The 23,664-nt window shown below is 45.9% G+C and overlaps 1 protein-coding gene across 1 annotated transcript in view; it reads left to right on the top strand.

The window, feature by feature from the left end:
* WWC2 (WW and C2 domain containing 2) overlaps window positions 1-23,664 on the top strand; it is a 120,421-nt gene that overhangs the window by 68,609 nt on the left and 28,148 nt on the right. The window contains exons 3-6 of the mRNA XM_049771416.1: window positions 8,242-8,445; window positions 12,533-12,609; window positions 17,839-17,918; window positions 20,908-21,037. Coding sequence (XP_049627373.1) covers window positions 8,242-8,445; window positions 12,533-12,609; window positions 17,839-17,918; window positions 20,908-21,037 — 491 coding nt within the window. The remainder of the gene's footprint in view (window positions 1-8,241; window positions 8,446-12,532; window positions 12,610-17,838; window positions 17,919-20,907; window positions 21,038-23,664) is intronic.

Here is a 23,664-nt window from a genome sequence, read left to right as displayed (position 1 = left end):
TACAGAGTATCAAATGCAGTGCCAGGCATTCAACCAGAGCCAACCATGTGTAAGGCAAGGCCCTTCACTCCTGTTTATGTTTCTAGTTTGTCTTAACGCAGCTTTTATTACTGATCTGACTTAGGGCCTAAGTTGGAAGGAATCATTTGGTAGTTTAAGTATATATAAGGATTCTTGACATCATTTCATAGAACTGCCTTACCTCTTTTCCTGCATGTGACATTGTAATGTAAGTCCATTTCAATTTTGTTCTTTTTCTTGTGTAAAGTAGCTGTTCTAGATTATTCATATTTTACTATAAATTTTAGAATCTGTTTATCAACTTCTCCAAAAGAACTTTTTGGAACTTTGAGTTGTATACATTGTTAGAAATTACTGTTCTGATAAATATCATGAGTCTGGCACAAGCTGTCATTTACTTAGGTTTTCTTTAGTTTCTGCAGTTTTTTTATGTTTTCTGTATGCTTTTGTTCTTGTTTTTCAGAGTAAAAATAAATGCTCTTCTGATTTCGAGTTGCATATTTCTAGTTGTTTTACTTTCTTTTTTTTTTAAGGCCACACTCAGCAGTGCTCAGGGGCTATTCCTAACTGTGCACAGCAATGACCACTGACAGTGTTGGGGGAACCACAGATAGTACATGGGATCAAACCAAGCCAACTGCATGCAAGGCTGAATCCTATGAACTTTTTGACCTTGTTTTTACTTTTCTTTCTTTCTTTTTTTTTTTATGCTATTACAGAACCAACTTGATTGGCACATAATTTACATTCCACAGAACACACATATTAGTGTGGTAACACCCTATTCCGTTATCGCAGAAACTTTCTCCTTCCCCTTTGCTCTACTTCAACCCGAGGCCATTAGAAATTACTTCTTTTTCTTCTGGAAACATACTGGAATAGAATAATATGACACGAACTCTTCTTTTGAAGAACATTATAGGTTCTTTCATGTTGCATATATCTGCATTTCAACCCCTTTTATTGCTGAGTACTAATGTAGATTGCATAGTTAGGCCCCAAATGCATTGATCTATCATAGTCAGATATTTAAATTTGATGACTATGTGGCCGCCATTATGGGATCATTGTGCATTTAGGTATTTTTCACATCCTCATACCCAAGGGGAAGACTCAGGAGCAGCATTGCTGGGCCTTATTTTATGTGTAAACTCACTTTCAAGACAGTGGTGAGCAGTTCTGTGAAGTGACTTTTACCCCTTCATCTTTGTCCACCCACCTAGAAGAGTTCTAGGGACTCCACATTGTGTCAGCATTCAACAATGTCATCCAGAACTTGTTCCATTGTTGTGGGCTTGAAGTGGTGGGTCATGTTGGTGATATTATCATTAGGACATCCCTGACCTCAGTGGTGTTGAACAGTTGTGGTTAATGGTGTTAAACAGTTGATGTGTTTATTCCCATTTGCACAGTCATTTGAACTGTCTAGTTAGCATTTTTTTTTTTTTTTTTTTTGGATTTTGGGTCACACCCGGCAGTGCTCAGAGGTGACTCCTGGCTCCTTGCTCAGAAATGGCCCCTGGCAGGCTCGGGGGACCATGTGGGATGCCAGGTTCCGAACTATCATCCTTAGGCATGAAAGGCAAACGCCTTACCTCCATGCTATCTCTCCAGCCCCTGTCTAGTTAACATTTTAATGTAAGTTTTATTTGCTTCTCTGTCCTCTAATTTCTGGGTTGCACCAGTCCCCTATGGATTCTGTATCCAATTCTTGGATGAGAAGGTCTTTTCAAACAAATTTTTTTCAAACAAATTTGCTCTTCACTTAACATACCATCTTTCATTCCTAAATATTTCAGCACAATCTTATCAGCTCTTTTAAGGCTGAGCCTCACCTTTTTATCAGCTGTTCTTTGTAAATTGTAGTGATGACCTTTCCAGACCTGGCATTAAGACTTTTTACAGGGCAACTTTACTCACTAAGCTCACTAAGTCTATTTTCTATATTTCAACCCACATTCAAGAAAGCAGAGGCTGGTCCTACATGGAGTCCGGGAGTAAATGAGAAGGAGATAGTGTTAGTGGGTAAATGAGAGAGTCAATCACGAAGGATCTGTTGACCACAGTTGTTTCAATAAAATAGAATTTAAAAAAGAGAGAGAGTCAAATCTGGCAGTAACCCCCCCCCCCCCACACACACACACCCCTCTCACTCCACAGAAGAGGAACATGAAGACTGTAGAAAAGACCAGAAGATCACACATTCTGAGAGCAGCAGTTTCCAGAGAGGAAAGAGAAAGGAGAAGCATCACACTTCTCTTGTGGGCTTCTCCTGAGTATAGCAGAAAGGATAGAAAAACGCATACTAGGCAAAGCTTCTTGTGTTACCATGCCCAGCCGGTGTTGGGACATCACAGTCCCCACCTGTCGAGCCTAGGGCAGGTGACGTGCCTCGTCTTCCATTGAGTAGGCAACATGCACAGGAGAAGGCATGAGGATTCTATGGCCTCCAAAGCCATAAAAATAAAATAATAATAAAATAAAGGTCCCTTTGCCTGGAGCATGGGCCGGGAGTCTTCAGAGTGAATGAATCTTTGGGAAATGTTGGGTCAACATAAAGGTGTACATAAAGGGGGCTGGGAAGGTGGCACTAGAGGTAAGCTGTCTGCCTTGCAAGTGCTAGCGTAGGACGGACCGCGGTTCGATCCCCCGGAGTCCTATATGGTCCCCCCAAGCCAGGGGCGATTTCTGAGCGCATAGCCAGAAGTAACCCCTGAGCGTCAAATGGGTGTGGCCCAAAAGCCAAAAAAAAAAAAAAAAAAAAAAAAGATGTACATAAAGGATGCCGGGCTTGGTGAAGCCTTCCTTCTTCAGTGCCCCAGGGACCCTTTCATAGGTTCAACTTGACTTGTGCCTTATTTCAGAAATGTCTCTTTCCTGTAGATCTCTCTCTCTCTCCTCCCTCGCTCACTCTCTCAAATCTCTCCCACCCCACCCCCTGACTTATCCAAAACCCATGCCAATGCTTTAGTTTTTTTATTAGGTCGCTGCTTCAGTCATTTCAGCCTGTTGACAAGCACTTTCTTGACTGTCGCCTGGTTCCCCCAAAGGCCGTGGCCAAGGACATGAAGCCCCCAAAACCCCAAGTCTGCGTATCTGAATGAACCCTCTAGACCAGGGGTCTCAAACTCAATTTACCTGGGGGCCGCAGGAGGCAAAGTCGGGATGATCCTTGAGTGCAAAGTCAGTAGTAACCTTGGGGGTGGGGGGTGTGACCCAAACAACTAAAACAAAACAAAACAAAAAAAGATTCCTCTAGGGCAGGGCCACAAAATGTTGTACGGAGGGCCACAAACATCCCGCGGGCCGAAAGTTTGAGACCCCTGCTCTAGACTCATAGCCGTGCCTGGGTCTCATTTCATGTCTTTCATTGGGTCTCCTTTGATTGACTAGTGACCAATCTCATGGTTACAGATGTCCCCCAAATTTAGGACATTGTGATTCATTACTAAAGACTACATTCAGGCAATGCGGTGGGACTTAGCTGGGCCTGCTGGTGTCTTACTCATTGATACCCAGATGCTGGGTACCAGCATCCTTGCTGGCCCCCCTTATTCCTGGTCTAGTGGGTAGCCGGGCACCATGGCACTTAATGCTGTTTCTCTGAGCTTCTGCACTTGACACTATTTCACTACATGATTATTTTCATTTTAATGCCATATTCGTTTTGTTTTTTGCAAGAAAAAATTAAATGCGAAGCTTTTAGTTTTTTTTTTGTCTGCGATGTGCTCGTATTCCTTAAAAAATTATTTGTGGGCCCGGAGAGATAGCACAGCGGCGTTTGCCTTGCAAGCAGCCGATCCAGGACCAAAGGTGGTTGGTTCGAATCCCGATGTCCCATATGGTCCCCCGTGCCTGCCAGGAGCTATTTCTGAGCAGACAGCCAGGAGTAACCCCTGAGCAACGCCGGGTGTGTCCCAAAAACAAAACAAACAAACAAACAAAAAATTTGTGTTCCTGGGGCCGGAGCAATAGCAGAGCTGGAAGACACTTGTCTTGCACACAGCTGACCCAGGACGGACCCCAGTTCGATCTGCAGCATTCCATATGGTCCCCTGAACCTGCCAGGAGCGATTTTTGAGCAGAGCCGGGAGTAACCCCTGAGCATTGCCAAGTGTGGCCCAAACAAACAAAAACAAACAAAAAGATCTTTCTGGGGCTGGAGCGATAACACAGCAGAGAGGGCATTTGTCTTGCCCACGGCTGACCCAGGTTCCTTCCTTGGCATCTCATAGAGAGGTCCTCTGAGCACCACTAGGAGTAATTTCCAAGCACAAAGCCAGGAATAACTCCTAAGCGCTGCCTGGTGTGGCTCAAACCCCGCGCACGCGCGCGCGCGCACGCACACACACACACACACACACACACACACACACAAAATCTTTTGCTCCTAGGGGCTGGAGAGATAGTACAGGCAAGGGCATTTGCCTTGTAAGTGGCTGGCCTCAGTTTGATCCCCAGCACTACATTACTCCTGAGCTCTGCCAGGAGTGATCACTGAGCACAGGAGTAAGCCAGGAGTAAGCTCTGAGCATCACCAGGTATGCCCCCCTCCCAAAAATAAACCAAAAACAAAAGCATAAAAAATAATTTATTACTAAACTATCCTTAGTGAGAAATTGAGATGTAATAGAATACTCATGATGGTCTATTACAACATGATGGTCCAAATCAACACTTTCAACTTAGAGCCCACAGAGTATTTTTTTTTTTTAAATAAAACCAGGTTTGATTTGGAGGTACTGAGGAAGGGAAGGAAGAGGTTAAGAAAGAGTAATGCAGGGCCGGAGAGATAGCATGGAGGTAAGGCATTTGCCTTGCATGCAGAAGGACGGTGGTTTGAATCTCAGCATCCCATATGGTCCCCTGAGCCTGCCAGGAGCGATTTCTGAGCATAGAGCCAGGAGGAACCCCTGAGCGTTGCTGGGTGTGACCCAAAAACCAAAAAAAAAAAAGAAAAGAAAAGAAAAGAAAAAGAAAGAGTAATGCAGGGTGACAGCACAGTGGGGAAGGCTTGCATGTATGCTTACTTGCCTTGCATGCAACTCATCCAGGTTTGATCCCTGGCATCCCATACATAGGATTTCCCCCCCCCCCCACACACACACACACACTCTCTGCCAGGAGTGGTTTCTGAGCCCAGAGCCAGGAGTTACCCCTGAGCACCACTGGGTGTGGTCCAAAAACAAAAATAAAAACAAGAGGGGAGATGCAAGCAACAGTTGCTCAGGTGACATGGGCTCAGGTAACACACGTACCCTTGCAGAGTAATTTTTATTCTTACCCCAAATCAGAAAGCAAAGTTTGATGCACATACTATTTTACAAAAATACGGGCTGGTGGGTTAGAAATTCTCCAGCACACCCTGGCTGTGGTGTGAGAACAGCAGGAAGCCTGGCTCAGTAGCTCTAGGCTCAGCTCCAGAGCAGAATCCTGCATTTCAGTGCCTTCCAGCTCCTATGCTGGGGCCCAGGCATTGCTACCACCATATTTCACTTAGTGGTCATGACCACATCACCACTGCAGCCCTGTTTTTTTTGTTGACTGTGTTTAGTTCCCAAACTGATCTTTAAACTTTTATCACCTCACTGTCGCCCAGCATAATTCTGTTCATGAAGATACTTAAAAGATGAACAGCAGTGTCATCCCCATAGGAATACAGCAGTTTAGAATCTGCCAATGTGTAGCTGAAGTCACTTAACTTTGGAAACAAATGAAATAACAGAATGTTCAGCTCACAGCAGGAGCTCACAAAACTTTCTGCCATTGTCTTAATGACTTCATTGGAGATATAATAATTTACACAAATTTGCTTGTCACTGCTTATTTCTTTCCTTTTTATTTTCTTCTCTTCTTTTTTCTTTTTTCCCTCTATTCCTTTTTGTGTTTGTTTTGGGGGACACACCCACCAGCACTCAGGGATTACTCCTGGCTCTGCGCTCAGAAATCATTCCTGGTAGGCATGGGATGCTGAGATCAAACCTGAGTTGGCCGCATGCAAGGCAAATGCCTACCTGCTGTGCTATCACTCTTGCTAACTCTATTCCTTTTTAAAAATAACTTTGTTTTCACTTATCTAGAAACAAATGTATTCCCTAATGACCTCCCTGGAAATACAATAATTTTCACAAATTGGCTTGTCACTACTTTTGTGTGTGTGTGTGTGTGTGTGTGTGTGGTTTTTGGGTCACACCCGGCAGTGCTCAGGGGATACTCCTGGCTCCATGCTCAGAAATTGCTCCTGGCAGGAACGGGGGACCATATGGGACGCCGGGATTCAAACTGATGACCTTCTGCATGAAAGGCAAACGCCTTACCTCCATGCTATCTCTCCAGCCCCTACTTTTTTTTTTTTATTGTGGTCAAAGTGAATTACAATTCTTTCACAGTAATATTTGAGGCACATAGTGACAATGAATGAGGGGCATTCCCACCACCAGTGTTGTCCTCCCTCAACCCCTGTTCCCAGCGTACATCCCACATCTCCCTCCTTTATCCCTGTAATGCTAGTGCAACTGTTCCCCCCTTGTACAGCTTGTTGTAGATTGGCTATTGATTCTGTTGTCGTTGACTTTGGATTTGGTATTTTTATTTTCACCAAATGAACATACAACTGTCTGGCCTTGGTACCATCCATTCCCCCCCCCCCCTCAAATTATGAGGCTGATTAAGGTGATTCCAGTAATGTTGTTCTATTGGAGAAATAAGAAAAGGTATGGGAGAAGAAAAGAAAGAAAAAAAAGCAAACAAACAAAAAAGAAAATGTAGGTGTACTTTTAAAAGATTCTTCTCTTCCTTTTTCTTTCTTTCTATATATATATATATATTTTTTTTTTTTTAATAACTTTGCTCTCACTTATCTGGAAAGAAATGTATTATGGTCAACTATGTGATGTATTTTCTTCTTCTTTTTTTTTTTTTTTTTTTTTTTTGGTTTTTGGGTCACACCTGGCAGTGCTCAGGGGTTACTCCTGGCTCTATGCTCAGAAATCGCTCCTGGCAGGCTCGGGGAACCATATGGGATGCCGGGATTCAAACCAATGACTTTCTGCATGAAAAGCAAACGCCATACCTCCATGTTATCCTCCGACCCCGTGATGTATTTTCTTTCAATAAAAATTATTTTATTTTATTTTTATTAATATCTTCATTTAAACACCTTGATTACAAATATGATTGTAGTTGGGTTTCAGTAATGTAAAGAACACCCCGCCTTCACCGGTACAACATTCCCACCACCAATGTCCCAAATCTCCCTACTCCCCACCCCATCCTCGCCTGTACTCTAGACAGGCTTTCTATTTCCCTCATTCATTCACATTGTTATGATAGTTCTCAGTATAGTTATTTCTCTAACTGCACTCACCACTCTTTGTGGTCAGCTTCAAAAAATTTTTTTTGTTTTGTTTTTACTTTTGGGTAACATCTGGTGGCGCCCAGGGGCCACTCGTGGCTCTGTACTCTGAAATCACTCCTGGCAGGCAAGGGGGACCATATGGGATGCCAGAATTCAAACCGCCATCTGTCCCGAATTGGCTGTCTGTCCCGAATTGGCTGTGTGCAAGGCAAATGCCCTTCTGCTGTGCTATCTCTCCAGCTCCCATAAATAAAAAAGAATTTTAAAGGGGAAAAATAGGCCAGAGAGATAGCATGGAGGTAAGGCATTTGCCTTGCATATAGAAGGACAGTGGTTTCGAGTCCCGGCATCCCATATGGTCCCCGAGGCTGCCAGAAACGATTTCTGAGTGTAAAGCCAGGAGTAACCCGAGCGCTGCCAGGTGTAACACCCCCCCAAAAAAAAAAACAACCATCTGTGACCTCAAGGACAAAGCCCCCCACCACGCTTTCTCTTTAACAGAAACCACATAGCTCATCAGAGACCTTCAGCAATGGATGCAGTTGTTTAGAATGAGCAGTTGTCCAATCATCTACTCTTTATAGATGTCTATAAGAATGTTCTAATGCTTTTATCCACAGAAACTGGGGCAGAATGCATTAGGAAGCCATGGACTCCCACTACAGTGCTCGCTTTAACAAGTATTAATGTCTTAATTTTACTATGTCTATAATAACTCTTTGATCTTTCTGTTCACATGGTACTTGAAGATACAGGCTGGTCACCCCAGTTCCACATTGCAAGCTATTCTATATTAGACTCAGAAGACAGTGCTCATTAAGATAATGTCATGACAAAAACTCTAATCTATTCATTTTCTACAGAAACCACGCAGATAGAAGATCCAAGGAAGCAATGGCGCGGCGAGCAGGAGAAGATGCTCAAGGACTACCTGTCGGTGGCCCGGGACGCCCTGCGCACGCAGAAGGAGCTGTACCACGTGAAGGAGCAGAGGCTGGCTCTGGCCCTGGATGAATATGTGCGGCTCAATGACGCCTACAAGGAGAAATCGAGCTCACGCACCAGCTGTAAGTTGGGACCCTTGAGAACGGTGAGGGGGAAGAATCCAGGGGCCAAAGTGATAGCTCAGTGGGTAGTGTGCCTGCTTGTCTTACATGTGGCTGACCTGGCTTTGATCCCCTGAGTAACACTATGAGTGATTCTTGAGCTCAGAGGCTGGAGTAAGCTCTGGGCATGGATAGGTGAGGCCTAAAAGTGAAAGGGAACAGCTTCTTGAAGGATCTCTTTCCTTCCTGGTGCCGGGAGTCTCTAGCAGCATGGGGTTCGGCAGGCCTCCACCATACCAAAGGCCTTCTTAACCAGGCCGGGGGGGGGGGTTTGGGGGGGGGTGCAGGACTTGGGTGACCCCAGCACTCCTCTACCACCTTGCTCCTGATCTCCAGGGCTTTCCCAGGTCACAAGCCTGGGTAAGCCAGCAAGGTGGGTCCTTTGGCAGAGCTTGAAGGTATCCTAGGCTTTCCCCCATTACCCACTCGGCTCCTTAGGGAGGGGCTGGGTGGGGGCTCTGAACTTCCGGCCTCCCAGTTTCTTGAAGCAGTCACTGATAATCTCTTACCAGCCCCCGCGCACACAGTATCCATTAATAGTACTCACTATCATTGAATTATGTTTTTATGTATGCAGAATGTCCATTTTGTACTCTGCCCTTTCGCACACACCTACAAAATCATTTTTCTCTCTCATTTTAACTCTCTCACCCTCTATCATCATTACTCCACATTTACCCTTTTTAACTTAAGTACTATAGAGTCCTAAGTCACAGACCAAGTGGTGCCCAGGATTTAACACCCTCCCCCCCCAACTATTCCAAAAGGTATAAAAAGGACACGTATGTCTTTTCAGCATTTTATGTGTGTTTCTTTTTACGGCTATAACTCTTGCTGATTATTTTCTTATAGAGTGATGATCCCCCCCCCCTTTTTTTTATCTTTTTTTCTCTTTGTGAACTGTTCAATAGGGAATTTGGTGAAAAGAGTCCCTCAATTTAATGCTTATGTTTGAACCAAGTCATGGGTATTATTGGACGTGTTCTTATGCCCCCACATACTCTGATATGCCACATGGCTTTATTTCTTGTTTGCATAGGCACATTAAAATGGGAAAATACTATACATACAAATAAGTTCTTATCTAATAGAGATGGGAACACACAAATCTTTTTTTTTTTTTTTTTGGTTTTTGGGCCACACCCGGTAATGCTCAGGGGTTACTCCTGGCTATGCGCTCAGAAGTTGCTCCTGGCTTGGGGGAACCATATGGGAAGCCGGGGATCGAACCGCGGTCCATCCAAGACTAGCGCAGGCAAGGCAGGCACCTTACCTCTAGCGCCACCCCGCCCGGCCCCCCGGGAACACACAAATCTTGTAGTGCAATGAACCTTACACCCTGAACATTGACAAATAAGACGTGGCCACAGGCCTCAGAAGAATGTGCATTCTCCATCCACCCCTGATCTAGGGAAGACATCCTGACGAAACATCCAAGGTTGTCTATAACATCACCGGGAGGCAATCCTCTACCAGGGAAGACCCCTACCGTGCTCTGACATCGACCTACTCAAAAGAAGACTTCCCCTTAACACTAAGAAGAACTTAACAACAATGACCTGCTTACGGGACAGGGCTTTCTGTATTGCCCCTTAATTATGAGGTGAAACTAGAGGATACTCCATACCAGCCTGACTTCATTGTAGGATGTGCAGATTCCAGGATCTTTAATACAGAAACCTGATGCCAACAATAGAGACTGCGTGAAAAATAAAACTGTATTGGCACTACAGGCAATGACTTGGATTGAATAAACTAGTTTGCCTGGAGCCTAGAATTGGTCTTATGCCAGGAAACTTCAGGGGTAGGGTCTCCTTGTATTTAGACCAAGGCTTTTCCTTTCCATGTCCCCCATATTTTCGTGGGCCTATGCAAACAATATTTGCCACTCTAACACCATTTTATTGTGTTCTTTTGACTCTAACCCTTAAAAAAACCTTAAACTTTTTTTTTTAAACCTTAAACTTTTTATGTTAACTTAAAACTAATGTGCATGAAAATATTAAAAAAAAAAATACTATGCCTTCAATGTTTAAGGAGTCACATAAATCTCATGGCCTTAGATTGCTTTGTGTACTGCTAAGAAATAATGTAATAATAATGTAATAAATAGAAATAATGTAGTAAATCGGGGGGACTTGTGGACAAAGTAATTGTAACATGGGTTCTGCCTTATTTTTCTTAATGTTCTTTGTAAGTTCAATATTTATGCGTCAGCAAGGGGGATTTCTTTGAGAACTCTGTTTATGGGCGATTGTCCTTCCACTATAAACTCCTCTTTTGCATCATTGTTCTCATAATCAGAACTAAAAAATTAAAAAAAAAATGTGAAGGGGGTCAGAATGAAAACATAGTTGATAGGGCACTTGCCTTGCAGGTGGCCGACCCAGGTTTGATTCCCTACATCCCATATGGTTCTTCCAAAGCCTGCCAGTGTGATTTTTTTTTTTTTTTTTTTTTGGTTTTGGGATCTCACCCGGCAGGTTACTCCTGGCTGTATGCTCAGAAATTGCCCCTGGCAGGCACAAGGAACCATATGAGATGCTGGGATTCGAACTACCGTCCTTCTCCATGCTATCTCTCCACCCCTGCCAGAGTAATTCTTTTTCTTTTTTTTTTTTTTTGTTTTTTTTTTTGTTTTTTTTGGCCACACCTGTTTGATGCTCAGGGGTTATTCCTGGCTAAGCGCTCAGAAATCGCCCCTGGCTTGGGGGGACCATATGGGACGCCAGGGGATCGAACCGCGGTCCTTCCTTGGCTAGTGCTTGTGAGGCAAACACCTTACCTCTAGCACCCCACCTCTCCGGTCCCAATGCCAGAGTACATTCTTGTTTTGTTTTGTTTTTGGGCCCGCCACCTGGCGGTGCTCAAGAGTTACTCCTGGCTGTCTGTTCAGAAATAGATCCTGCAGGCACGGGGGGACCATATGGGACACCGGGATTCGAACCAACCACCTTTGGTCCTGGATCGGCTGCTTGCAAGGCAAACGCCACTGTGCTATCTCTCCGGAACCAGCCAGAGTAATTCTTAAGTGTAGAGCTGGAGTTAGCCCTGAGCATTGCTGGGTGTGCTCTTCCCTCCCCCCCCAAAAAAAAGCCACAACAACAAAGAAGTTGTCTCAATAAGGAGTATGTCCTTACTGTGTTTATCTTTCCTTCTGCCTGGTTGAACCTTCAGTTTATTCATAGCATTTCTCACCCGTTCATTCATGTGTGTATTTTGCTCTTCTATATTGAATGATTTACATGCTGGGGGCTTCAACCTTAGGGGCCTCACACGTTGCACGTACAACATGTTTCTGAGTTCTGTTGCCTGTGTCCCCGAGGTGCCTTGCATGGAGTCATAAGTGCATTGGTTTACCTTTTGGGGCTTACCTTTTCTGCTCCACCTAGTCTAGGGCTTTCTGTGGGCCACCCCAGGTTTCATCCCTGCATTGCATATAGTCCCCTAAGCCTGCCAGAGTAATTTCTGAGAGCAGAGCCAGGAGTATCACAGGGAGGCCCGTAAACCTAAAAAAACAAAAGATAAGGAGGGAGGGAGGGAGGGAGTGGAGGGAGGGAGGAAGGAAGGAAGGAAGGAAGGGAAGGAAGGAAGGAAGGAAGGAAGGAAGGAAGGAAGGAAGGAAGGAAGGAAGGAAGAGGAAGGAAGGACAGGAAGAGAAGGAAGGGTGAGAAAGAGAGAGGGAGGAAGGAACTAAGAAAGGAATGAAGGAGTGAGGAGAGAGAGAAATGGAAGGAAAAGTAGTACAGAGGGGAGGGAGGGAGGGAGGAAGGAAGGAAGGAAGGAAGGGAGGGAGGGGAGGGAGGGAGGGAGGGAGGGAGGGAGGAAGGAAGGAAGAAGGAAGGAAGGAAGGAAGGAAGGAAGGAAGGAAGGAAGGAAGGAAGGAAGGAAGGAAAAAGAAAATGTGTATGCTTCTTTTCTGATGGAGGATCATTTTTAATTAAGCCTTCAGCCATAACTATGGCAACTTGTAACAGTTATTTCGTCTCTCTCTCCCTCTCTCTCTCTCTCTCTCTCTCTCTCTCTCTCTCTCTCTCTCTCTCTCAAGTATTCTCAGGCTCTTCCTCCAGTACAAAATATGATCCTGATATTTTAAAAGCTGAGATCTCCACGACAAGACTAAGGGTAAGACGTCTTCCCCGTGCCCCCTTCCTGCCCCTGTAGCTCCACCTGGACCTGGAACTCCCGAGTGGACTCTGGATGGGGTGGAGGGGAACTTGGGGTGGTCCCTGGTCTTAGAGGGAGAACAGAGATGGTCCTGGGCCCCCCCCACTTGAGCTTGTCCTGATGCAGACTGTATAGGGCATTCTGTGGTGACCCAGGCTCCATCACCTGGCACCCACTGCCAGGGGCTCCTTGGTTGCATTTAAACAGTCTAAAGCAAAATGCTCATTTTCACTTCTCTTGATCTGTGCTTGAGACTTGCACCTCATTTGCCTCTCTGCTCAGCAGTTACCCAGTATTAAAGGGTTTCAGAGTTCTCATCACCAAGCCAATTCCCCTTTGTCTTTTATGATGCCAGGCTACTTAGTAGGGGGTTTGAGGGATATTTTGTCTCACGGTGCCAGGATTAGATCCAAGACTTCATCCTTCCTTTCCTAGATAAATTGTCCCGGCTCCTTGGACCTTTTTCTCAAGGACATCAACCTGAGTTTTACCTTCACTCTTTCTGACCAATCTGCTGATCTCCTAGTACAGTGGTCGGCAACCGTGGAGGCTCTCGAGCCACATGTGGCTCTTTCCACTTTTAATTTGGCTCTTCTGTGTGCTGGGGCGGCCCGCTCCGGGAGTCAGGACTCTGCTCCTAGCCCTCTGTCAGTGTAGCCCCTGTGTGGCTCTCAAAAATAAATTTCAATTGTGGATTTGGCGAGATTTGGCTCAGTTAAAAAAAAAAGGTTGCCGACAACTGTCCTAGTACATCCATTCCTACATCCCACGTTTCAGCCAGGAGCCCAGGCCATTTTATTACCCATTAGCCATAGTGCCTCTGTTTGTCATTCTCCCTCTCCCCAAAGGGCCATCACCCCTGACATTAACCCCAGCTGAAGTATCTGCCTGATTCAAGTCCTCAACTCTTAGGTGTGGCCTTTATTGTTTGTTTATTTGTTTTGGATCACACCTGGCAGTGCTCAGGGTTTCTCCCAGCTCTGCACTCCGGAATCATTCCTGGTGGCTCAGGGGACCCTATGCGGATGCCAGGATTCAAACCTGGGTTGGCCAAATGCAAGGCAAATGCCCTTCCCCATGGCAAAACACCCCAGGATGCTCAGGGGTTAACTCCCTGGCAATGCACGTCAGAAATCAGTCCTGGCATTGGGGGGACCATATGGAACGCGGGGGGATCAAACACAGTTCGTGGTAGGCTAGCCAACGGGCCAAGGCAGACGCCCGTACTTCTTGTGCACTGCTCCGGCCCCAGAACATTGTATTTTCATTGTCAGTCAACTTAAATGATTTTCATGGCTGCCTGGCTTCTTTAGGGCTTCTCATATGACTGCATTGGTTAATCTAGTAAACACTCGGCAGAACTTTTCCTTTATTACAGATTGCAGTTTGATTCCAAGATATATTTTTTCCGCTGAAATTTCTGTTTGAGCACATTTTATGAATTTCTTTTTTTTGGCTACATGCTCAAATTCTGTACATTTATATGGAGTATTTTGGACAAAATAATCCCAGTTAGTTAAGTTTCTTGTCCTAATTAAAGCATTGTTTATTATTACAATTACAAGGCTGCCAGAAGAAAAGAGAATATTTGCAAAGGCCCAGTGGTTGGAGGGAGATGGTGGGTTATTTCAGGTTTTTAGGCCAAGGGGCAACCCCTGTATAATTTTTTGTTTGTTCGTTTTTTTTTTGTTTTGTTTTTTTTTTTTTTTGTTTTTGGGCCACACCCGTTTGACACTCAGGGGTTACTCCTGGCTATGCGCTCAGAAATCTCCCCTGGCTTGGGGGGACCATATGGGATGCCGGGGGATCGAACCGCGGTCCGTCCTACACTAGCGCTTGCAAGGCAGACACCTTACCTCTAGCGCCACCTTCCCGGCCCCTGTTTGTTCGTTTTTGGCAATGCTCAGGGGTTACTCCTTGCAGGCTCAGGAGACCATATGGAATGCCAGGAATCGAACGTGGGTTTGTCCTGGGTCAGCCACATGCAAGGCAAATGCCCTACAGTTGTGCTATCACTCCAGCCTCCGCTATATAATTTTTTGATGGAAGGAAAGTAGGATCTCATGTGCTGAGAGAAAATAATCATCAACTAGGATTTTATACCCAGAGAAACATCTTCCTTTGCATGCCCAACATAGAGTTTTTCAGGCAAAATCAGAGTGTCATATCTCATACCAATAGTACTTCAGCCCAGAAATACTAAAAAAAGGCAAGGAATGAAAGATAATAAAAGGTGTGTCCCAGGGAATCTCCTAAATTGGTACACTTAAATACAAACATAGCAATAGCTAAATTTCAGTATAATTGTATCAAATGCTTCAGTTTATAAGATACAGATTAATGGGTTGGGTTTGAAAATAGGGAAAAGATTATCTTCCTCTCTGAGATTTACAAGAGACACTTAAAATGAGGAAACAGAGGGTTTTGTTGTTGTTGTTGTTGTTTTGGGCCACACCTAGTGGTGCTCAGGGGTTACTCCTGGCTGTCTGCTCAGAAATAGCTCCTGGCAGGGCATGGGGACCATGTGGGACAACGGGACTCGAAACCAACCACTATTTGGTCCTGGATCGGCTGCTTGCAAGGCAAACGCCACTGTGCTATCTCTCCAGGCCCAGACAGAGGGTTTTTATAATTTATTTTTATTTAAAAATAAAAGGAGGGAGGGCCAGAGCGGTGGCACTCGAGGTAAGGCATCTGCCTTCCGCCTTGCAAGTGCTAACTGAGGATGGACCACAGTTCGATCCCCCAGCATCTTATATGGTCCCCAAGTGAGGAGTGATTTCTGAGTGCATAGCCAGGAGTAACCCCTGAGTGTCACCGGGTGTGGCCCCCCAAAACAAAACAAAACAAAATAAATAAATAAAAGGAGGGGCCAAAGAGCACAGCGGTGGGGAGTTTGCCTTGCTCGTGGCTGACCCAGTATATACCTGGGTTCAATTTTTGGCATTCTGTATGGTCCCCCAAACCTTCCAGGAGTGATTTTTGAGCACAGAGCCAGGAGTAACCCCTGAGTGCCACCAGTGTGGCCCCAAAACCAAAATAAAATAAAATAAAATAAAATAAAAAGAATGTGGGAGGTAATCAAATTCTAACCAGAATGAAGATGGTAAAGCAATCTCCCCTTGTTGTTGTGGTTTGTTACCTCAATCTTAGTCTGTAAATACACATACAACATAGGTGTCCTGAATAGATGGAGGGGTGTGAGCGAAGGAGAGAGAGAGAGAGAGAGAGAGAGAGAGAGAGAGAGAGAGAGAACATATAACTTTTATTATGGACTCTTGTTAGAACTGTCCTGTATATTATTATTAGTTGTTATTGTTGTTAATCTCTTACTATACTTAACTTATGAATTAAACTACATAGGTGTATATGGACAGGGAAAAATGTGCTAGCCATAAAACCAGTATGGTCTGTGGTCAGGTTGCTCCTGAGTTTTTTGGGCCAAAGGGGCAACCCCTGTATAATTTTGTTAATGTTTAAGAGGTAGATTTTTAGGTCAAATTGCTTCTCTAAGGAATGAGAAAGGGCCATGGGTCTCTATGACAGCTGTTAAAATATGGGCCCCAAGACGTATATGGCAAAATTGGCAGAAATTCTAAGGACAATAAAAAAGAAAAGTTTCAACCACAGCATAGATATCCCATCTAACTTTTGATAGCAGATAAATCAGAAGTCGTAGAAAAGTAGATGGATAACACAGTAGGTGGGATTACATATTCTCCAAAATCCCCATCCCCTTTAACAAGGGGCCACTCTGGCTTCCCCATTGCTCTGAAGCCCTGAGGGCAAAGGTCTTATGTGTTTGGTCCTCCCCTTCTGGGCCTGACCTGTGACCAGGCACCCATCAATATTTGTGGAAAGGGGTAAAAGAAACAAGAAATAAATGAAAGTTCAAAAGCACCTTGGAAGCCTTTACCATATATCACCATGTTTTATGAACACTTGTCACTGCACATAGTTACTGCAGCTTCAAATAGATGGGTACAAAAATGTTTAAGCTTCATAGAATAATCATGATCTACTTTATTTTGGGGGGAGGGAATGGGGAAAGAAAATTCGCATAACATCTAAGACTATACAGTAAACCCTTTCTTTTTTGTTTTCTTTTATGTTTTTATTTTTGTTTTATTTGGGACCACATCAAGTGGTGCTGAGGGATTACTCCTGGCTATTCATTCAGGAATCACTCCTGGCAGGCTCAGAGGACCCTATGGGATGCCAGAGATCAAATGTGGGTTGACCACATGCAAGGCAAATGCCTTCCCTATTGTGCTCTTGCTCCATTCCCCAACCTTTTTTTTTTTTTTTTTGGTTTTTGGTTTTTGGTTTTTGGGTCATACCCGGCAACACTCAGGGGTTATTCCTGGCTCTCTCTCTCTCCTCGGAAATTGCTCCTAGCAGGCTCAGGGGACCATATGGGATGCCGGGATTCAAACCACCATCCTTTTGCATGCAAGGCAAATGCCCTACCTCCATGTTATCTCTCCGGCTCCTACATACCCCAACTTTTTATTTTCTGCAGGAGTCAACCTCTAGAAGTGCTCAGAAGCCCTCAATATTGGGGACCAGCATGATAGCACAGCTGGGAGGGTGTTTGCCTTGCACACCGTTGACCCGGATTCAATCCCCAACATCCCTTAGGATTCCCCAAGTCCACCAGGAGTGATTCCTGAGTACCACCAGATATGACCAAAAATAAATAAATAAATACCAACAAAAAAGCCCTCAATCGGGTCACCCCACATTGCTGTTTGGAGCAAAGTACATGAAGGGTCACACTCAGGGTCCCACCATGCTAGGCATATGCTCTGCCTAGAGCTAGGATCCAGCTTTAATTCTACGAGCCACCTTGGCCAGAATCAAACCCAGATTCTCCCCCAATTGGCCCATCGTTAGGAAGAGGGGACAGTAATGCCAGGTAGTGGTTTCGAGAAACATGTTGCCAAGTAAGACGCCAAGGACAGATGTTAGTCTGCAGAGTCGGCTACTGCAGTTCTCAACCTAAAAGAACCGCCTTCCTCACCCACCGCCTTTCTTGTTCCTCAGGGAACGCAGCACCGCCAATGGTTAACCCGCAGCCCTGCTCTCCCATTTAATAGTTTAATAGTTGACTCCCAGGTTATCTTTTAAAAGCAGAGCTGCCAATTATTGACAAACATTCCTGTTGACATTACTGTCTCCTGCCAGGTGAAAAAGCTGAAACGGGAACTCTGCCAGATGAAACAAGAACTGCTGTATAAAGAGCAAGGCTTCGAGACATTGCAGCAGTAAGTAGCGTGTCCCAGCTCAAGGGCCCCTCGCCAGAAACTAGAAGTGTACCCCCAACCCAAGATATCTCACAGCAGCACAGAGCACAAATCTTGCCCCACTCCACTCCCATTGAAGTCCCCCTTATTCGAGCCATCAGTCAGCACATAAAACTGGGGAGCAAGCTAGAGAGCTCTCAGCTTCGTTTCTCACATTCTGGTTTGGGAATCTAGTCTCAGTGGTGCTCAAGGGCTACTCCTAGTGGTGTTTGGGGGACCCTGCAGTGCTAGAAATCACATTTGGGCCTCTGGTATCACCAGCCTACAGAGCCATCTCTGTGGCCCTGGCTCTAGCATTTTTATTTAAACTGTTTGGCGCCTGAGCGATAGCACAGCGGGGAGGGCATTTGCCTTGCACACAGCTGATCTAGGCTCAATCTCCGGCATCCCATAGAGTCCCCCAATCCCGCCAGGAGTAATTCCTGAGCGCAGAGCCAGAAATAACCCCTGAGCACTGCATCTAGAAAACTAGATCCTCACTTCCTGGCTCCTGCCATCTGGCCTGTCAACAAGGCCCAGAGCTCTGAGAATTAGAGCCAAGGTTCAGGTTTGATCAGCTCTGCGTTGCATCCCATATGATTCCCCCGAACTCACCAGGAGCAGAAGCAATCCTTGAGCACTGCCAGGTGTGGCCCCAAAACAAAACAAAACAAAGACCACACATCTGTTTCACGTTTTTTGGTGGCTCATTACCAGTCAAGGTGTGATGTCCTTGTGATGTCTTCCACTTGCCTGTGCATGTAGGCTGGTGCAGGTGGAGAGTTAAGAAGCCATGCTTGGACACACACATGACCATTCCACCCTGTGGAATCATGACCTTGGACGTTTTGGGGGGTCTCCCCACAACCCTCAGACCTGACCCCATGCCTGGATTCTTTGAGCAGCTCTGAAAACATACCTAAGCACAGGCTTCTCTCCAGATGGGACCTATCCCCTGTGACCTCCTGCAGGCCACTGATCTACAATGACACTGCTGTTACTCGATGCTGGAGGACCGTAGGATGGGGGGCTGTGTAGTGAGGGCGGATTTTGAAGAGCATCCAGATATGCCCGCGTGGGTCCTGGGATTGAGGCACGAGAAAGTGTCATTCCCGTCACCGCGGGATGAAAGTTTAGGCCAACTTGCTGTTTGGGTTGCGGGAGGGAACAATGCTGTATTGTTTCCAAGCCGCTTGCTTGCAAGCCCTTTTTCTAGGAATCTGAGCAGAGTGAAAGTTTAGGCCAACTTGCTGTTTGGGTTGCGGGAGGGAACAATGCTGTATTGTTTCCAAGCCGCTTGCTTGCAAGCCCTTTTTCTAGGAATCTGAGGCATGTTTCAGAATCTGTCAATAACATTCCACAGGGAGACAATAGTCATTTGTTGCAGACGTTGAGATTTGCTCCTGCAGTGATTCTAATCCCTCGAACCCCGGCAGGAAGATGTGCCGCTGGGTTCTGCCGTCTACAGGCAGGGATGGACCTTTTCTTACTGGTCTCGACTGAAGATAAAACTAGGCTGTTTGGGGGCCGGAGCTATCTAGCACAGCGGTAGGGTATTTGCCTTGCACGTGCCTGACCCAGGACAGACCTGCGTTCGATTTCCAGTGTCCCATATGGTCTCTCGAGCCAGGAGCGATTTCTGAGCACAAAGCTAGAAGTAACCCCTGAGCTTCACTGGGTGTGGGCCCCCCCACCCCAAATGAGGTTTTTTTATTCAAATGCAGAACCTTTGTACTACTTTCTGCTTCGTGGATGTAACTCAGGAATAGATTTCCCAAAGAACATTCTACTAGGAAAGGGAGGAACAAATTGGGGTGGGAGTGGGGAGGAAGATCCTCATCTGGTGGTGCTCAGGGGCTTTGTGACTTTGTGCTCAGGGTCACTCAGCATACTCAAAAAAATCATGAAGTGCTGGGGACTCAACCCAGGGCTTTTGCATGCAAAACCTTTGCTGCAGTCCCTAGAACTCTCTCTGCAGCCTCAGGAGGGGACTATTTGTTTGTGTGCTGTTTGACTCACACTCAGCAACATTCAGGCTGGCCCAGGTTCGATCCCCAGCATCCCATTGGGTCCCCGAGCACCTTCAGGATTGATTCCTGAGCACAGCGTGGTGTGGCCAAAAAACACAAACAAAAAAGTCAAGGTATGAAATACTTTTCAGATTTGTTCGAGGTGATCCACAAATGCCCTTGGGAGGCTCTGCAGTGCTCAGGCTGAAACCCGAGGCCTTGCACACAGCCTGTACTGTGACCCTCAGTGCCATCTCCCTGTGCCCCTTCAGAATTTTAAGGACCTGGCCCATGGAACAACTCCCTCCACCCCGTGGTAGTCAGAGGCCCTCTATTTCTGTAGGGGCTTCCCTGAACTGGGTCTCTGCAGCTTCCGGCCAGAGGAAATCATTTCCTTCTTAGAATGGGGGTCAGAGTGGGCACGTGTGAGGCCTGAGCTCAGTGAGCTGGGGCAAAGCAGAGGATGCCTGAGTTTGAACCCTGGCACCCCGGGGTTCCCCAAGCACCAGCAGGAGGGACCCTCAGTACGGAGCCAGGAATAACCCCTAAGCACTACCAGGTCAGAGCTCCCACTAATAAACAAAACATAACAAAGAAGGAAACTTGAACAGATTAGAAGTGGATCAGGTGAAGGGCCAGAGTAAAAGCACAGTGAAGAGGGAGCTTACTTGCACGTGGCTGAAAGGTTTGATTCCCAGCATCAGTGTTCCCCGAGTGTCCAGCTGGAGTCCCCCGAGCCTACCAGGAGTAACACCTGAGCAATGACCCAAACACAAACACAAAACAAATAAACAAAAAGTGAAACAGGTGAGAGGTGCACAAGTGCAAGAAATGGCCAGAAAGAGGTTTAAGAACCATAAGTATTGGCCAGCCAAGCACCTCCCCAGTGCCTTCCTACTATCCTTGTTACCAATATGCTGTCATCTCACCTCTGTGTTGTTTTTATCCCCCCATTTGAACAGAATCGACAAAAAAATGTCTGGGGGTCAGAGCGGCTATGAGCTCAGTGAGGCGAAGGCCATTCTCACAGAGCTCAAGTCCATCCGGAAGGCCATCAGCTCGGGGGAGAAAGAAAAGCAAGACCTGATGCAGGTTAGTAGCAGCTGCCTCCATTTTGTGGGGGCCAGAGACTCCCTGGGCGGGGTGCAGAGTGTGTGGTGGGCCTCCTCCCCCAACACTGGATCCTGGAAGAGTCTGGAAGGAGATGAGGCTGTGTGGGGACCTGCCGGCTAGGTGGTCTTGGAGATGGACTGGAGCATGGAGCAGGGATTGGCATCTTGAAACTCGGGAGCACTCCAGCTGGAGTCCAGCTGCACCAGGCTACCTAGACCTTGTTTATTCTCTGAGCCCTGGACCCTTCAAGGGGGTGTTGTTTATTTGCAGGAGGGGACAGACCCTCCTGGGGCGAGTGTGATGGTTGGAAAAGAGATGGTCCCCCCACTCCAGTGATTCTTAGTACTCTAGATCACAGGTGGGGCTGAGTTGATGCAATATGGGGGCAGCTAAGAGACTCTCCCCTCGTAGCTCTGTGGCTGTGTTGGTCTCCGGAGTAGACCAGATATATATAGGCTGGTCTCAATGCAGCCTCACAAAAGAACCATCCAATTGGGGCAGGAGTGATAGCACAACAGGGAGGAAGGGACAGCATTTTGCATTGCAAGCAGCTGACCCGGATTCGATCCCTGGCATCCCATAGGAACCCATGAGCATCACCCAGTATGACCCAAAAACAAAACATAAAAGGGACCAACTAGTCGCCAACACTAAGGGGTTTAAAATAGCAGCTCAGGATGAGCTATGGTTATCTCGGCTTGTTTTTCTTTCCGGTTTCAGGGTCACCTCTGACTGCCTTTTTCCTCTATACCATAGTTACCACCAGCCCGGAACTTGCTTTCTGTACCAGGGGTTTGGAGATTTTAGCTGAGCAAGGATTCGGTCTGTGTTTTTGAAACCCACAGAGCCTGAGAGATGAATTTAACAGGCTCTGTGTGTGTGGGGGGGGTGACCCCAAAACCCCAGGGGTGACCCTATAAGGATATTAGAGCCAGCTATTGGAGGTTTTTTGTTTTTTGTTTCTTTTTTGTCTTTTGCATTGTTTTGGTTTTGTAGGGGGACATCTTCCAGATGGAACAAAGGTCCCTCCTGGCAATACTCGGCCTTCTGAGAAGGTGTTTACCACAAAGGCCTGAGGACCTGATGCACTCAGACCCGCAGAGCTGGGGACCTCCAGGATGTCACTCACCTTGCTGGGAGGGATGGGGACCATGAACCACAGAGGATCCAACCAGCATGCACCTTAATTGCCCATGTGGCCTCTTGCGTTTCTAATCAAGCCCTAGACATCTAAGACCAGTTACCTTCTTCATGGCACTTTTTCAGATCTTGGTCATTTATTTTTTGCTTGTTTTGGGGTCATGCCTAGTGATGCTTAGGGTTATTTCTGACTCTGTGCTCAGAAATCACTCCTGGCAGATTTGTGGGGCCCTATGTAATGCCAGGGATTGAACCTAGGTTGGCTGCAGGCAAGGCCAATGTCCTCCCCCACACTGTGCTATCACTCTGGCCCCAGAATCTATGTCACCTCCTTGAACTTGTGTGATTTTTTTTGCTAGGAGGTGAGTAGAGTTTTGAATTTTTTTTTTTTTTTTTTTTGGTTTTTGGTTTTTGGGCCACACCCGGTAATGCTCAGGGATTACTCCTGGCTATGCACTCAGAAGTCGCTCCTGGCTTGGGGGATCGAACCGCGGTCCGTCCTAGGCTAGGGCTGGCAAGGCAGACAGACACCTTACCTCTAGTGCCACCATGCCGGCCTCGAGTTTTGAAATAATTTGAAAGGAGGAACTGAATGCAAAATAATGCGAAACTGAATGCAAAAAATGCAGTAGAATAAGGAAAGCTTTTTCAACAAGTGGTGAGAAAATTAGTCACATATAAAAACATAAAATTAGATCTATCCCACACCACACACAAATCAATGCAAAGTAGACTAGATCAAAATTCATTGAGGAAAATGTAGGTGGAGCTCTTTAGGATATAAACCCAGGGATATGTTCAATGGTTTGTTTTGATTTGTAAAGATAACAAAATACAAATAATAAATATGACTACATCAAATAAAAGTTTTTTTATGAGCCAGAGTGGTGGCGCAAGTGGTAAGGCATCTGCCTTGTATGCACTAACCTAGGACAGACCGTGGTTCGATCCCCCTGCATCCCATATGGTTCCCCAAGCCAGGAGCAATTTCTGAGTGCATAGCCAGGAGTAACCCCTGAGCGTCACCGGGTGTGATCTTAAAATTAAAAAAAAAATTTTTTTTTGTACAAGGTAAAAGAAATTCAGACCAAGATACAAGAAAGAGCCCCCCCACACCCGCTAAATTGGAGAAAATTATTTGCACACAATATTCAGGTGATGGGTTAATCTCCAAGATACATAAAACTCAGCAACAATTAAAAAAATAATAAAAAAGAGAGGTGGGCCAGAGAGATAGCACAGTGTTAGGGCATTTACCTTGCATGCAGCTGATCCAGGACGGATGGTACTGTAGTTCAAATCCCAGCATTTCATAAGGTTCCCTGTGCCTGCCAGGAGTGATTTCTGAGCGCAGAGCCAGGAGTAACCCCTGAGCGCCACCAGGTATGCCTCAAAAACGAGGTGGGGAGGGAATATATCTAAGAGCAAATGCCCCTATGTCCTGACTCTGTAGCTGGCTTGCAGAA

Source organism: Suncus etruscus, chromosome 4, assembly GCF_024139225.1.
Source record: "Suncus etruscus isolate mSunEtr1 chromosome 4, mSunEtr1.pri.cur, whole genome shotgun sequence".
Lineage (NCBI taxonomy): Eukaryota > Metazoa > Chordata > Mammalia > Eulipotyphla > Soricidae > Suncus > Suncus etruscus.
Note: the sequence above shows the minus strand (reverse complement) of the source record. Positions and strands in the feature narration are given on the sequence as shown.